This window comes from Diospyros lotus, chromosome 3, assembly GCF_014633365.1.
Source record: "Diospyros lotus cultivar Yz01 chromosome 3, ASM1463336v1, whole genome shotgun sequence".
Taxonomy (NCBI): Eukaryota; Viridiplantae; Streptophyta; class Magnoliopsida; order Ericales; family Ebenaceae; genus Diospyros; species Diospyros lotus.
The window spans coordinates 29646930-29661538 of record NC_068340.1 but is presented as its reverse complement, the minus strand read 5'-3'; the positions used below and the strand labels follow the sequence as shown (position 1 = coordinate 29661538).

The 14609-nt window shown below is 32.1% G+C and overlaps 1 protein-coding gene across 6 annotated transcripts in view; it reads left to right on the top strand.

Moving 5' to 3' along the window:
* The window catches only part of LOC127797260 (uncharacterized), a 28798-nt gene extending 15264 nt beyond the window's left edge, over positions 1–13534 (top strand). The window contains exons 1-2 of one of the 6 annotated variants that reach the window (XM_052329993.1): positions 456–1071; positions 13117–13425. In XM_052329993.1, the coding sequence (XP_052185953.1) occupies positions 571–1071; positions 13117–13182 (567 nt within the window). In that variant the 5' untranslated portion in view covers positions 456–570 and the 3' untranslated portion in view covers positions 13183–13425. Of the gene's footprint in view, positions 1–455; positions 1072–1555; positions 1827–11956; positions 12613–13116 lie in introns of those variants that run through there. The other 5 variants (XM_052329992.1, XM_052329996.1, XM_052329988.1 and 2 more) reach the window with 5 other exon arrangements.
* Positions 13535–14609: the final 1075 nt, after the last annotated feature.

Sequence of the window (14609 nt, the reverse complement as noted above, 5' to 3'; positions counted from 1 at the left end):
GGTTGGGTTCAGGAAATGTCCTTATGAGCACACACTATTCATCAAAACAGAAGAAGGAGGTAAATTATTAATCGTATGTTTATATGTGGATGATTTAATATTCACAGGGAATGATGAATCAATGATTAGAGAATTTAAATTCTCTATGAAGGAGGAGTTTGAAATGACAGATTTAGGGAAGATGAGATACTTCCTTGGAATAGAAGTTGTGCAATCTGCTGCAGGCATCTTCATTAATCAAAAGAAGTATGCACAAGAAGTCTTAGAGAGATTCAAAATGAAGAATTGCAATCCTTCTCACAACCCAATTGTCCCTGGTTTCAAGATTTCAAAGGATGAGGGAGGAGTAAAAGTTGATCAGACCTTCTACAGGCAGTTGACTGGTAGCTTGATGTACTTATCAGCTACGAGGCCAGATATGATGTTTGTCATAAGCTTAATTAGCAGGTTTAAATGAAGAATGAGAGAGAAGAAAATAAATCTTCATCGTCCCAACCGTTTCTTCCCTTCCATTCCCATCTCCTAATTTGTAATTTCCCCCCTCTGCAACCCCCATAATCTAACCTGCCGATGGCCAAAACCGCAAGCTTGAAGCTTCTAGTAGACACCACCACAGATAAGGTGGTGTTCGCGGAGGCTGGAAAGGACTTCGTCGACTTCCTGTTTGGCCTCTTGCAGCTACCGCTCGGCGGCATTCTGGCCGCCCTCAGCGGCCAGGCTGTTTCTGGGTCTACCATCAAAATCTACAAGAGCGTCCAGAACCTTGCCGACGAGTATTTACTGCCAAACCAGAGGAAGGACTCTCTCTTGCACCCGGCTACAGCGACTTCAAGCACCGTGCCGTCGCCGCTTTTGAAGGCGCTGCCTTTCTCTTTTCAGGGAAGTAGCAGCGGTAACTCCAAAAATGAGGTACTGAAAGGGTACGTCAAAAGCGCGGTGGTTTACACGGTGGCGGATGATCTGACGGTGGAGCCCCTGTCCACTGTGTCCAGTGTTGCTCTTCTAAACGCGCTTAAGGTCAAAGACATCGGCTTCCTCCAGGAGAAGATCGTTGAGGTTGACGTGGACGAGGTCTGGTTTTATCTTCTCTAGTCTTCCTCCTTTTTCTCCTATCCTATGTGGTTAACTTTTTATTTAGAAAAACATGCAAAAGAATTTTTTTTATAATTAATACTCTTAATACAATTTTAAGAAGGCAGGCTACAGAAATTTTTTATTCAAATTAAAAATTTGATATTGGTGTATAGAAGCAAAATTTTGTGTATGGACTGTAATGACTCGTAGTGTTGAAATCACATGTATTAGTCAAAGGAATCATACATACAATAAAAACATAATTATATATACTTGTAAATATAATATAAATATATAATATACTATAAAAATATAGATGTTTTCCAGAATTACATATATATCCTTTTCACGTGGGAGTTATTGAAAGAACACATTTTAGTTATGATCGATCCTTAATCCACCATAAGTTTTGATTTTTTGTGGCAAATAATCGAAATATATATCTTCTTTTCTGTTTGTATTATTTATTTATGTGATTTAGGGATTGAAGCTGTTGAAAGCCTCTTTGGAGTCTACCACAGTTCTCACAGATGTGTTCCTGCGATGAAGCAACAGTGGTCCTATCCCCTTCTTATATATAAGTATTCCAAATATTTGGCCATATGTGACTCGCTGTGCCCATTTTTATTTCTATTTTTTCAGCTGTCAGTACGTTTTATTTTTTTGGTCTTGGTCTGTTCTGTTCTGTTTAACTTTTTTGTCGACCCTCGCTTGATGATACTCAATTTGCAATTTTAACGTTAATTTTCCTATCTCGGTACGTTATTTATTCTACACTCTTCTAGCTAGGTCGGTGGCTCTTTCAGTTCCTTCTTTCGATAGATAACTTAATGTATTTCTTTTTTTATGCAAAGATAAAAATAGGTAAAAAAAAAAGAAAATTCCCACATGACATATGTGAAGCTAAATAAAAGCCCCATAATCACGTGAAAGTAATCCACTGACCTTTTACTTGCTGATTGAAAAAATAATATATATATATATATATTTAACACCCTTGTATATGCTCCGGCATTCATATGTCCCTCCTAATATATTGCATTCTTTTGTACATTTAGCTTCTTGGATTAATCCTTCAAGCATTTAAACAACTTAGGTTGTGTTTTTTTTATTTTTTTATTTTCAATTTTGACTTTTGAAATCATTTTTAGTTTTTTATTTTAAATTTTTTTATTTTAGTAGTCTGTTTTTAGAAAATTTAAAATACATTCTTTTTGTCATTTTGAAAAACTATTTCTCAAAATAAAAAATTAGAAAATGCGTTTTTTTTGAAATTTTAAAAATAATTTTTTTATGACATTTTATTTAATAAATTCGATTATTCAGTAAATTTAAAATATTTAATATTAATATATTATTACAAAAATATATATATTTTAAAGTTAATGAATTTCATAATTTTTTTCATTATAATAATAAAATATAAATAAATAAATGTATTTTGAGTTTTGAGTTTGTTTTGGATGAAAACACTCAAAACAACTTTTTGTTGTTTTGAGTTTTTTTTATAATTTTTTTTATTTTTAAAAATATATTTTTAAAAATAATAAAGAGAATGTATTTTTATTATTTTAAAAAATTAAAAATTAAAAATAACTTAAAAACAATAAAAAAAAACGCAGCCTTAATATCTGGTCTCTAAACAAAAACCCTGCTTAAATGTACAAAATTGGCAAGAGATTCAAAATAAAACAGTGTGTCCAGATGCTAAGGTCTTAAATACAACGAAACAGAATACATAATGTTTCCAATGTGTCATGCAAAGTGAACATGGCCGTGGATGTATATTAAATTCAGAGGGATGAGCTTTGAACTGTATCTGCTTGAAGTGAAGATCCTCGACTCAAACTGATGAATACATCCGGGGGGGCTCATTTTGTCTGGCTTTTAATTGATAACAGGTTACTGGGGATGCAGGGTCGGTTTAAGAGTTGACAAGGCCGTAGACAGTAATTATATTAGTGGCCCTGTAAGTAGAGATGTCCGGGCTATGGCCCGGCCCCCATAAATGGGTCAGGCTGGACCAAAGAATTTGGGTCTATGGTCCGACCCGTTGGAATTTTATGACCCAGGTTAGAGATGTCAAAAGGCCCGACCCATCACTATTCAAACAGGCTGGGCCAAGCCCTGACCTCATACGGTGGCCAGGCCGGGCCAAAGAATTTGGGCCCACGGCCTGGCCCAGCTCATCTAAGGCCCTAGCTTATGGCCCACTAGGCCTAACCCATTGAAACTTTATGGGCCGGGCCCATGAGGCCCTTATGGGCCCAGCCAGTTATGCCCATTGGGCTCCGCCCATTAAGATTTTATGTTATTTTCAACATTCTTTATTCATTTATTTTTTTAACTGTTATTTTTTTTATTAATTATTGATATAGGATGTCAAAAAATTTACATTTCGCAATATATATAAATAATAACCATCAATATATTTAAAATTTTTAAGTTAAATTTTTTATATATTTAAATTATAAATAAATATTCTTCTTTTTATATGTGCATTATTTTTTATATCAATTCACAAAAAAATTTACAAAGCATATAAAATTTTGAAATATAAAATGATGAAATAATATTTAAAACTTAAGATAAAAAATTGTTTAAAAAAAAATTAATTTTTATATATACATTATTTTGATATTTATATATGTATTATTTAAAAAAAAAAAGGTCGGGCTTGATGGGCCTGGCTTATCAGGCCCTGTGGCTCGGCTCGTTAGGCCCTGTGGGCTTAGGCCCACGAGCCCGCTAGGCCCATGGGCTAGCCCGACCTCCTACAAGGGGGTTGTGGGCCTGGCCGGCCCTACCCATTGCAAAAATGACTGGATCGGGCCCGACCCTTTTAGTAAATGGAAATGAACTGACTCAGCCCATTTAAAAAGCCCGTGGGCCGACCTAAGCCGACCTTTTTAACATCTCTAGGCTAAGCCCATGAGGCCCTTATGGGCCTGACCAGTTAGGCCCACTGGGCCTCGCCCGTTGGAACTTTATGTTATTTCCAACATTTCTTGCTCATTTATTTTTTTAATTTTGTTATTTTTTATTAATTATTGATATTGAATGCTAAAAATTTTACATTTCGCAATATATATAAATAATAACCATTAATATAATTAAAATTTTTAAGCTAAATTTTTTATATATTTAAATTATAAATAAACATTCTCTCTTTTATATGTGTATTATTTTTTATATCAATTCACAAGAAAATTTACAAGCATATAGAATTTTGAAATATAAAATAATAAAATAATATTTAAAACTTAGGATAGAAAATTGTTTAAAAAGAGAAAAAATTAGTTTTTATATATACATTATTTTGATATTTATATATGTATTATTTTTTAAAAAATTATTTAAAAAAAGAAAAAGGGGTCGGGCTCAATGGGCCCGGCTTACCTGGGCCTGTGGGCCAAGCCCACCGAGCCCGACCCCCTAGGCCTTGTGGGCTAAGGCCCATGAGCCCGCTAGGCCCATGGGTTGGCCTAGCTCGGCCCCTACAAAGGGGGCCATGGGTCGAGCTGAGCTCTACCCAAGACAAAAAAGGTCGGATCGGGCCCGACCCTTTTAGTAAATGGGTTAACTCGGTCTATTTAAAAAATTCGTGGGCCTACTCGGATTAGGTTGGCCCTTTTGACATCTCTATCTATAAGGGATCTATCACTATGCCACTTGTCCTCCCAAAACGTAACCCACATTTCATTCCACAGCAAAAAAAAATGGATAAAATTAGACAACTCTGTAAGTCATCTGGCCGAGTCATGTGAGGCACAGTTGGGCTAGATTTTTTTTTTAAATTTTATTTGTTATAATGAGTCACAACTGAAAATAAAAAAATTTATAGTTTACTACTAAAAAAAATAAGTATTGAAAAAAGCAAGGATGTAATAGCTCAATAGTAACCATCATATCATTTTTTATAATTTGCTTATAATTTTACTTTTTTTTTACAATGATCTATATATATATTATAACAAAACAGCCGTCAAAATTTTTTCCGCCCATTTTCGGTTACTATTTTGATATTTTATTATGTTTTTTAATTTTTTTTGCTTACCTGAAATAGAATTTTTATAAGTCATTAATTAAGTCTTGGAAATGTAGTTCTTGGAACATGTAGTTCTTGGAACATGTAAATGGTTTTTTCATAATTAAATGGTATTTGGAGAATGTGTAATCATGCTGGTATATGAAGAGCCAAGATAAATATTATTAATTTATTCATATTATTAATTTTTAAATATTAGCATAAAATTTTAATTGAAATAAATTACAAAAAAATGAGACTTTTTTAAATCGGGAGAAATTTTGAGATATTAGGTAATACTGTTGAATACCGACTGTCAAGTAAATTTTTTATTTTATTTTTATTTATATATAGTTTAATTAATTTAAATTTATTTTTTTATAATTTTAAATGTTATAATTTTATATATAAATTAAATGTTATAATTTTATTTTTTAACTTTATTTTTTTTGTTACTTTTTAAAAAATTTGACATGTCTTAAATATGATAATTGATTGCTAGGATAAATATGTAAAGTCATGTATGGATAATCAATTTTAAAATTTTGATTATTATTATTTATATAATTAATTAATTATTTAAATTGTCTTTATTTTATATATAGTTTAATTATTTTAAATTTATTTTTTATAATTTTAAATGTTATAATTTTATATATAACTTAAATGTTATAATTTTATTTTTTAACTTTATTTTTTTTGTTACTTTTTAAAAAATGTGACATATCTTAAATGTGATAATTGATTGTTAGGATAAATATGTAAAGTCATGTATGGATAATCAATTTTAAAATTTTGATTATTATTATTTATATAATTAATTAATTATTTAAATTGTCTTTATTTTATATATAGTTTAATTATTTTAAATTTATTTTTTATAATTTTAAATATTATAATTTTATATATAACTTAAATGTTATAATTTGATTTTTTAACTTTATTTTTATTTGTTACTTTCTTAAAAATGTGACATGTCTTAAATGTGATAATTAATTGCGAGAAGAAGTATGTAAAGTCATGTATGTATAATTAATTTTGAAAAATTGATTATTATCATTTATATAATTAATTAATTATTTAAATTATCTTTATTTTATATAGTTTAATTAATTTAAATTAAATTAAATTATAATTTTAAATGTTATAATTTTATATATAACTTAAATGTTATAATTTTATTTTTTAACTTTATTTTTTTTTGTTGCTTTCTTAAAAATTTGATCTTTCTTAAATATGATAATTGATTGTCAGAAGAAATATGTAAAATCATGTATGGATAATTAATTTTGAAAATTTGATTATTATCATTTATATAATTAATTAATTATTTAAATTATTCTTATTTTATATATAGTTTAATTAATTTAAATTTATTTTTTAATTTTTAATGTTATAATTTTATATATAATTTAAATATTAGAATTTTATTTATTAAATTTTTTTTTGTTACTTTCTTAAAAATTTGACATGTCTTAAATGTGGTAATTGATTGCGAAGAGAAATATGTAAAGTCATGGATAATTAATTTTGAAAATTTGATTATTATCATTTATATAATTAATTGATTATTTAAATTATCTTTATTTTATATATAGTTTAATTAATTTAAATTATTTTTCTTATAATTTTAAATATTATAATTTTATATATAACTTAAATGTTATAATTTTATTTTTAAATTTTTTTTTACTTCCTTAAAAATTTGACATGTCTTAAATGTAATAATTAATTGTTAGGAGAAATATGTAAAGTTATGTATGGATAATCAATTTTGAAAATTTGATTATTATTATTTTATATAATTAATTGATTATTTAAATTATCTTTATTTTACATACAATTTAATTAATTTAAATTTATTTTTTATAATTTTAAATGTCATAATTTTATTTTTTAACTTAATTGATTATTGTCATTTATTTAATTCTCCTTTTTCCCATTAGTCTACACTGAAGATGTGTTATATGTTAGACTTGGAGAAATTAAATGCAAATTAAATTTGTGTTTTGAAAATTATGTTAAGTGAGTAAGATTCAAATTGTGTGGCAAAGCGTGGGAAAAAAGAGAAACTTAATGGTGGCATATGATTTGATAAATTGAGAGAAATAAGAGAATTTGAATGAAGAGAAATTAATAAAAGAAAATAAATATCTCTCTCTCTTCTTTCTCTCCATTCCCGTTCAACCCTTCCAGTTCTTCTCTTCTCCTTTCTCGATTATTCTTCTCAAATTTTCTCTTATTCTTTACTTTTATTTAGTAAATTTTAACCGTATTTTTTTACCCAGTTTGGTCTTCTGGTGTAACATAGCACCACTATTCTGTCAAGTGAGTGATGTGAATGCAACTAAGAAAAATTAGGCCTTGAGGGTTCGTGTGATATGCACATATGAGACAAATACACGTAAAAATTCAAAAAAAAAAAAGTCTACCCTTGAATGCATATTTCAAAATAAAGAGGTTGGTTATCGTTTTTTTTTTCCTGTTATTGTGTAATTTTTTTATTTTTTGCGCATTGCTTATTGTATTATATGTTAATTTAGGTTTATTTTTACATAATTTTGAGATAGAGTTATGTGCTTTTAATTGTTTGTCTACCCTTGAATGCATATAAGGAAATCTTTCAAAATTTATAATCTTTTTGTTGTATTTTCATGATTGTAACACAGTTATTTTATTTATTTTTTACTTCTTTATTGTGATTTTCATTTATTGTAACTATTAAATTATATAATTTTTACTTTAACAATTTTTTTTTTTTTTTACGATATCCATTCATCCATGCATGGCATGGGTGATCCACTAGTTAGGCAAAGAAAGCAAAGTATTGAAAAAAATTTATATTAAAGAAAATAAATAAATATTAAGCAAATTAATGTTACACAATTTCTTTTAGATCCTGAGCTAAGAACTTCAATAATGAATTACAATATTAATCTTTGAGATCAATTAAAAGAGCTTATTTGCAAAGATGTCTATATCAGTCTCGAAATCAAGACAATTCATTCTAGTTTAGTTCAATGAATTTAGTGATTGGTTAAAATATGATATAAGTAAAGATGTCACATTTTGTTTATACTATTATCTTTTCAAAATAAATAATAGAAAATAACGAAAGTAGTGATTCTTTTGTAAAAGAAGGATTCAGTAATTTAAAAAAAAAAATAGACTTCAAATTCATATTGAAAATGCCAATAGTGCACATAATTAACCTCAAAACAACTGTGAGGTCTTAATGAATGAAGAATAAAATATTGAGATAATTTTCTTCAAATAGTTAAAACAAACACGATGTAATTATCAAATTCGTCTAAATGCATCAATTGATTGTATACGACAAAAATTAACATTTCTTGATTATAATAAGAGTATAAAGATTCAAATGATCATTATAACTTTTTTAAATAATTGTAATTTATGGTATAAAAAGTTTTAAGAAATAATTATAATTTTTTTATATTTCAAATATTATTAATATATTTTTAAAATTATATATTTTATATTTAAATTCACTTCCACTAAATTAAAATCCTCACCCGTATCTCTCCCAAACCCAACCCCTTGAGGAGAAGCAATCCTACTAGGAAGCCAAATTCCTGAGTACACTCAGACTTAACTCTCCATCATTCTTCTCCAATCATTTTCCTAAGCAAAATGCCAAAGCCAAGCAGCGGCTAACAATAAGGAAAAGGCATAACTAGGAGGCTTGACAAGGAGCTTTCAATAAGAGTAACTCTTTATCTCCCTTGGATAGTAGGTATTGATATTTCAAAAGCGCAAAACTTGTCTCCCAATGCTCCAGTAGTTTTTCACTCCAAACCCCTAAAAACAAGTACAAGGAGGATGACCCGCCTTAATTACAACCTAAGGAAGCTACAACTCTCAATGACTAAGACCTGCCACAAAGCTATCATCTCACTTTTGTATAAGATAAGTTTTAAGCTTGAAATTGCTTCGAAACAGAGAAAGATAGGCCTCAAAATATATTCTTATTAATTGCAGGAGTTAAAGATGAAGATTTAGCATTTTATCAGGGCCCATCAATCTTGACAAAATAGTAATCCAAACAAACAGAAATCTTGACAAAATACACTCAATGGCAAAGTGAAAGCACATTTCTTTCTGAGTTATGCTATTTGTACAGAAAGAGATTTACAGAATATTTTATGGGCCCAAACTCAAAATACCCAAAACACTCTCTCTCCCCTTCTGTTTCTCTCTCGTTGTCAATGGAGTGATCAAATCAATGATTGAGTTACTCAAAATGCAAAAAGATTAAATCTTAAGGGTTAAGGAGTTGAGAATCAACCATGAAAGGGCGACAGTTGCAAAGCAAAACATAATGGGACACCATTCAATTCATTTATCAGTAAAAATGGATTGGAACTGGTAAATTTACAGAACACCAACATGTTATTGGGCCTATTTGTTGCAGCTTAAAAGTTACAACTTTTAGCTTCTAACTTCAAAAAAGTTAGGATGTAGTGTTTGTTTTAACTTATAGAATTTTAACTTATAGCTTTTACTAGCTTTTAGAAAGGATAGAAGCTGGCTTTTTTAAAGCTGGAGTACCCCAGCTTTTACAATTTCTGCCTAATTGATTATATTTTTGTGACAATTTTGCTCTTATTTTTAACAAAGAATTACTCTTTTGTCTATACAATCATAGGTTTTTCTTTTCCACCGCCATCTCCATTTTCAAATCTCTTCTTCTCTCTCGCCATCTTCCTCTCTCTCTATACTCTAATTAATTTTTTTATAACACTTGAAACTTATACATATACACTAATTAATTTTTAAATTATCATTCTATAACTACTAAGGGTATTATGGACAATTATACAAAAATAAGTTATTTTACAGTTTATGGTATCAAACACCACAACTAATTAACTACAACTTCTAAGAAGTTGCAGCAAACATGTTTACAACTTATTCTAAGTTTTAGAAGCTATAATCTAAAAAGCTAGAAGCTATAATTTCTTTAATTAAGCTGCAACAAACGGGGCCATTCTCTTCTTCACCCAAAATTTGTTCCAAGTTAGGAACACCTCCCAAATGGACCCAAAACCCACAAATTTTGTAAATAAAAGAACAAGAATCAAAGGAAAAAAGAACATATTGAATCTGTACATAGCCATGAAATGAATATCTGAAAGAAAATGGAAAGAAGAATCAAATCAAATCAAATTTAAATGCAAAGAAGTCGATAACAGTTGCTTCAATCTGTGATGCTGCCGGAGATGGTACAGATCGTACGGCTACTAGAGATAATCCAAGGGGCGCGGGTTCTTCATGTCAAGTCAGGCCCAGGGCTTGCCCTTCTTGCTCCAATGGAGCAAGCTCACGGGACTCGGGTGGAGCGACCGGTAGGTCCCGCTCCGATTGTCGCCGCCGAGCTCGTGTTGGTTCTATCGATGGTCCACTGCCTCCATGTCACCGGCGAACACAAGCAAGAACGACAGCAACGAACCCAGCTCGTAGATCAGCCACTTCTTTTGGAGCTCTATCCAGCTCTCGATCTTGCTCTAGTAATGACCCACACGAGAAGGACGATGAAGACCAGTCCTGCTCCTCGAATTCATCGGAGAACGACGAAGAGGAAGACGAGCTAAGTTCTGTCCCGTCTCTCTATTTCTCGTTTTTCATTTAGATCCAATTTATTGCGATAAATTACTTCAATTTACATCTCAAATATCACTAATTTCTCACGATATATCATACCTATAAACCAATCGGTAAAAGTGTTTCTGTACAAATAGTTTCTGAGTTACATTACTAGCAAAGATAAAACAAGAATAATTTCCCATACAACCGATTTTAACTTTGTGACTGCAGCAACTAAGAAAAGCCCACAATTGTCACATTTCAAGAAAAATTCCCAGTGTTTGTAATCTATATAAGCCAATAATATTAATTATCCCAAAAATAAAAGATTCCTTCTAAAAACTTTTACCAGACTTGCTGTGTTAGAGAAAAAGATGATTTTCTCGAGTTACAAAATAAAATAAAACTACTTGTGAGCATGACGCAGAGAGAGACGAAGGCGGAGACGAACTGACAGAGTTGGAAGCAAGGCCGCCGAGCGTCCTGGCTCTTAGGTGTGCCATTTTTTAGGGCCCCCTTCCCCCTTTTGGGGGCCATGGCATGGGCCGACCCTGCTTGGCGAGGGTTTTGGCGAATCGTCAGAGACAGCCTTAGAGATAAAAATTGGTTTATGTTAGAAGCTTGAGAGAGAGCTAGTATTGGTAGAGTTTCTTAGCCAATTTTAAAGAATTTTTTTAACATATTTCGAAAATAAAAATTAGAGTTTCGACTTTAAATCATCTAAAATTTATGACGATTTTGGTTGGTTGAATTTTAAGGATTCCATCCTACCACTACTAGGAGGAAGTCTTTATAAAGTAATTTTATAAAAAATAAATTAATATTATTTAATAACATAATTATTAAAATTTTATTTTTTATTATAAATAAAAAATATGTGTACCTATTTCAAAATAAGTTCATCTATTAATTTCAATTCATTTATCATCATTGATTCATTTATAATGAAAATTTCCAATATTAATTCATACAATTGAATTTTTATAAGTCATATAAGTTATAAATTAATATAAATAAAAAGAAGACACTTGCAAGTACAAAATATAAGCTAAAATAAATCATAAATTTTTAAATCTTCATCAAAGACCAATGACCACCTCCATCATCACCATCATTTTCATTATCTTCTAAATCAATGTATCTTCTAGTTCAAGAAATCAATGTGATCTTCTAGTTCAAGACTGGAAAAAGACAGATTGCAAAAGAAAATAAGGACATACTTGATGCTCCTTTAACCTGAATAGACGGCGGCAGCAGCGGCAAAAAATCTCCTTTAAATGAAGAATGAGAGAGAAGAAAATAAATCTTCATCGTCCCAACCGTTTTTTCCTTTCCATTCCCATCTCCTAATTTGTAATTTCCCCTCTCTGCAACCCCCATAATCTAACCTGCCAATGGACAAAACCGCAAGCTTGAAGCTTCTAGTAGACACAACCACAGATAAGGTGGTGTTCGCGGAGGCTGGAAAGGACTTCGTCGACTTCCTATTTGGCCTCTTGCAGCTACCGCTCGGCGGTATTCTGGCCGCCCTCCCCGGCCAGGCTGTTTCTGGGTCTATCATCAAAATCTACGAGAGCGCCCAGAACCTTGCCGACGAGTATTTACAGCCAAGCCAGACGAAGAACTCTCTCTTGCGGCCGGCGACAGCCACTTCAAACACCGAGCCGTCGCCGCTATTGAAGGCGCTGCCTTTCTCTTTTCAGGGAAGTAGCAGCAGCTACTCCTCTTATGATAGACCTAATGTGGTGCAAGGGTACGTCAAAAGCGCGGTGGTTTACACGGTGGCGGATGATCTGACGGTGAAGCCCCTGTCCACTGTGTCCAGTCTTGCTCTTCTCAACTCGCTTAAGGTCAAAGATATCGGCGTCCTCCAGGAGAAGATCGTTGTGGTAGGCATGGACGAGGTCTGGTTTTATCCTCTCCAGTCTTCCTCCTTTTTCTCCTATATATGGTTAACTTTTTATTTAAAACAACATGCAAAAGAATTTTCTTATAATTAATACTCTTAATATAATTTTAAGAAAAAATAGTCAAATGCATGTAGGCAGGCTACAGAAATTTTTTATTCAAATTAAAAATTTGATATTAATTGGTGTATAGAAGCAAAATTTTGTGTATGGACTGTAATGACTCGTAGTGTTGAAATCACATGTATTAGTCAAAGGAATCATACATACAATAAAAACATAATTATATATACTTGTAAATATAATATAAATATATAATATACTATAAAAATATAGATGTTTTCCAGAATTACATATATATCCTTTTCACGTGGGAGTTATTGAAAGAACACATTTTAGTTATGATCGATCCTTAATCCACCATAAGTTTTGATTTTTTGTGGCAAATAATCGAAATATATATCTTCTTTTCTGTTTGTATTATTTATTTATGTGATTTAGGGATTGAAGCTGTTGAAAGCCTCTTTGGAGTCTACCACAGTTCTCACAGATGTGTTCCTGCGATGAAGCAACAGTGGTCCTATCCCCTTCCTTCTTATGTATTGCAAATATTTGGCCATATATGTGATTCGCTGTGCATGCCCTTTTTATTTCTATATTTTCAGCCCTAAATCCGTTTTATTTTTCTGGTTTGTTCTGTTTTAACTTTTTTGTATTTGCTTGACGATACTCAATTTATAATTTTAACGTTAATTTTCCCATCGCGGTTATTTATTCTACAGTCTTCTAGGAGGCTCTTTCAGCTGCTCTGGCATGCATATGTCCCTTCTAATATATTGCATTCTTTTGTACATTTTAGCTTCTTGGATTAATCCTTCAAGCATTTAAACAAACTAATCTCTCGTCTCTAAACAAGAAAGCTGCTTAAATGTACAAAATTGGCAGGAGATCCAAGATAAAACAGTGGGTGGGTCCAGATGCTAAGGTCTTAAATACACCGAAACAGAATACATAATGTTGCCAATGTGTCATGCACAGTGAACATGGCCGTGGATGTATATTAAATTCAGAGGGATGAGCTTTGAACTGCATCTACTTGAAGTGAAAATCCTCAACTCGAACTGATGAATACCTCTGGGGGGGGGGCTCATTTTGTCTTTCCATTGATACCAGGTTACGGGGGATGGCATGGCCACTGCTCTAATCCAAGCAACTTGAGTTAACCATCAAGCAATACACAACCACACGAACTTGTCAATCGTTTGCAGTAAAATGTGTGGCGAATCAGGAGTGCTTTGATTACCCTTTTGCTGTCAGAAATTCCTTCACATTGAGGAAAATCCCTTGTCATATGGATTTATAAACCGTGTTTCAGTAGCACTTGAGGTTTGCGCTGAACAAACAGGGTGATTTAACGACTGGTTTTGGGCGAAACCCGCTATAACTGTGAACTAAACGTACATGGTTCAGTCCGGACATTCAGATGAAATTCTGGGTCTCTATTCCAGTGTAGAGTGATGCTATTAATACGAGGAAGGTTTTACTGGGGGTTTATAGGTGATGTTCTCCCAATAAATTGATGATTTATCGCGATAAATTCGCCATATTCTCTCCTCTCCTCTCCTCTCCTTTCTCTCTCCCCTTCCCCCTCTAGCAATTGCACCTCTCTCTCTCTCTCTCTCTCTCTCTCTCCTTTTTCCTTCAGCACTATCTCTCACAGCCTTCCCCTCGCTGCCCGCCGCTCCCTCTCACTCGCTGCTGCATCCTTGTCTGACTGACCGCCGTTAACTGCCTCACCTCACTATCCGCTGCATCCTCGCTTGGCTGTCTAACCTCTCGCGGCGAGGTGGTGGTTGGCCAGGCGAGGATATAGCTAGCGATGGTGGGCGGCGAGTGTGAGGCATCGACCAGCGCGAGCGATGCTGAAGAGGGAGGAGAGGAGAGAGAAAGATGATAGAATGGGGGAGATGAGAGAAAGGGGTAAAATAGTGATT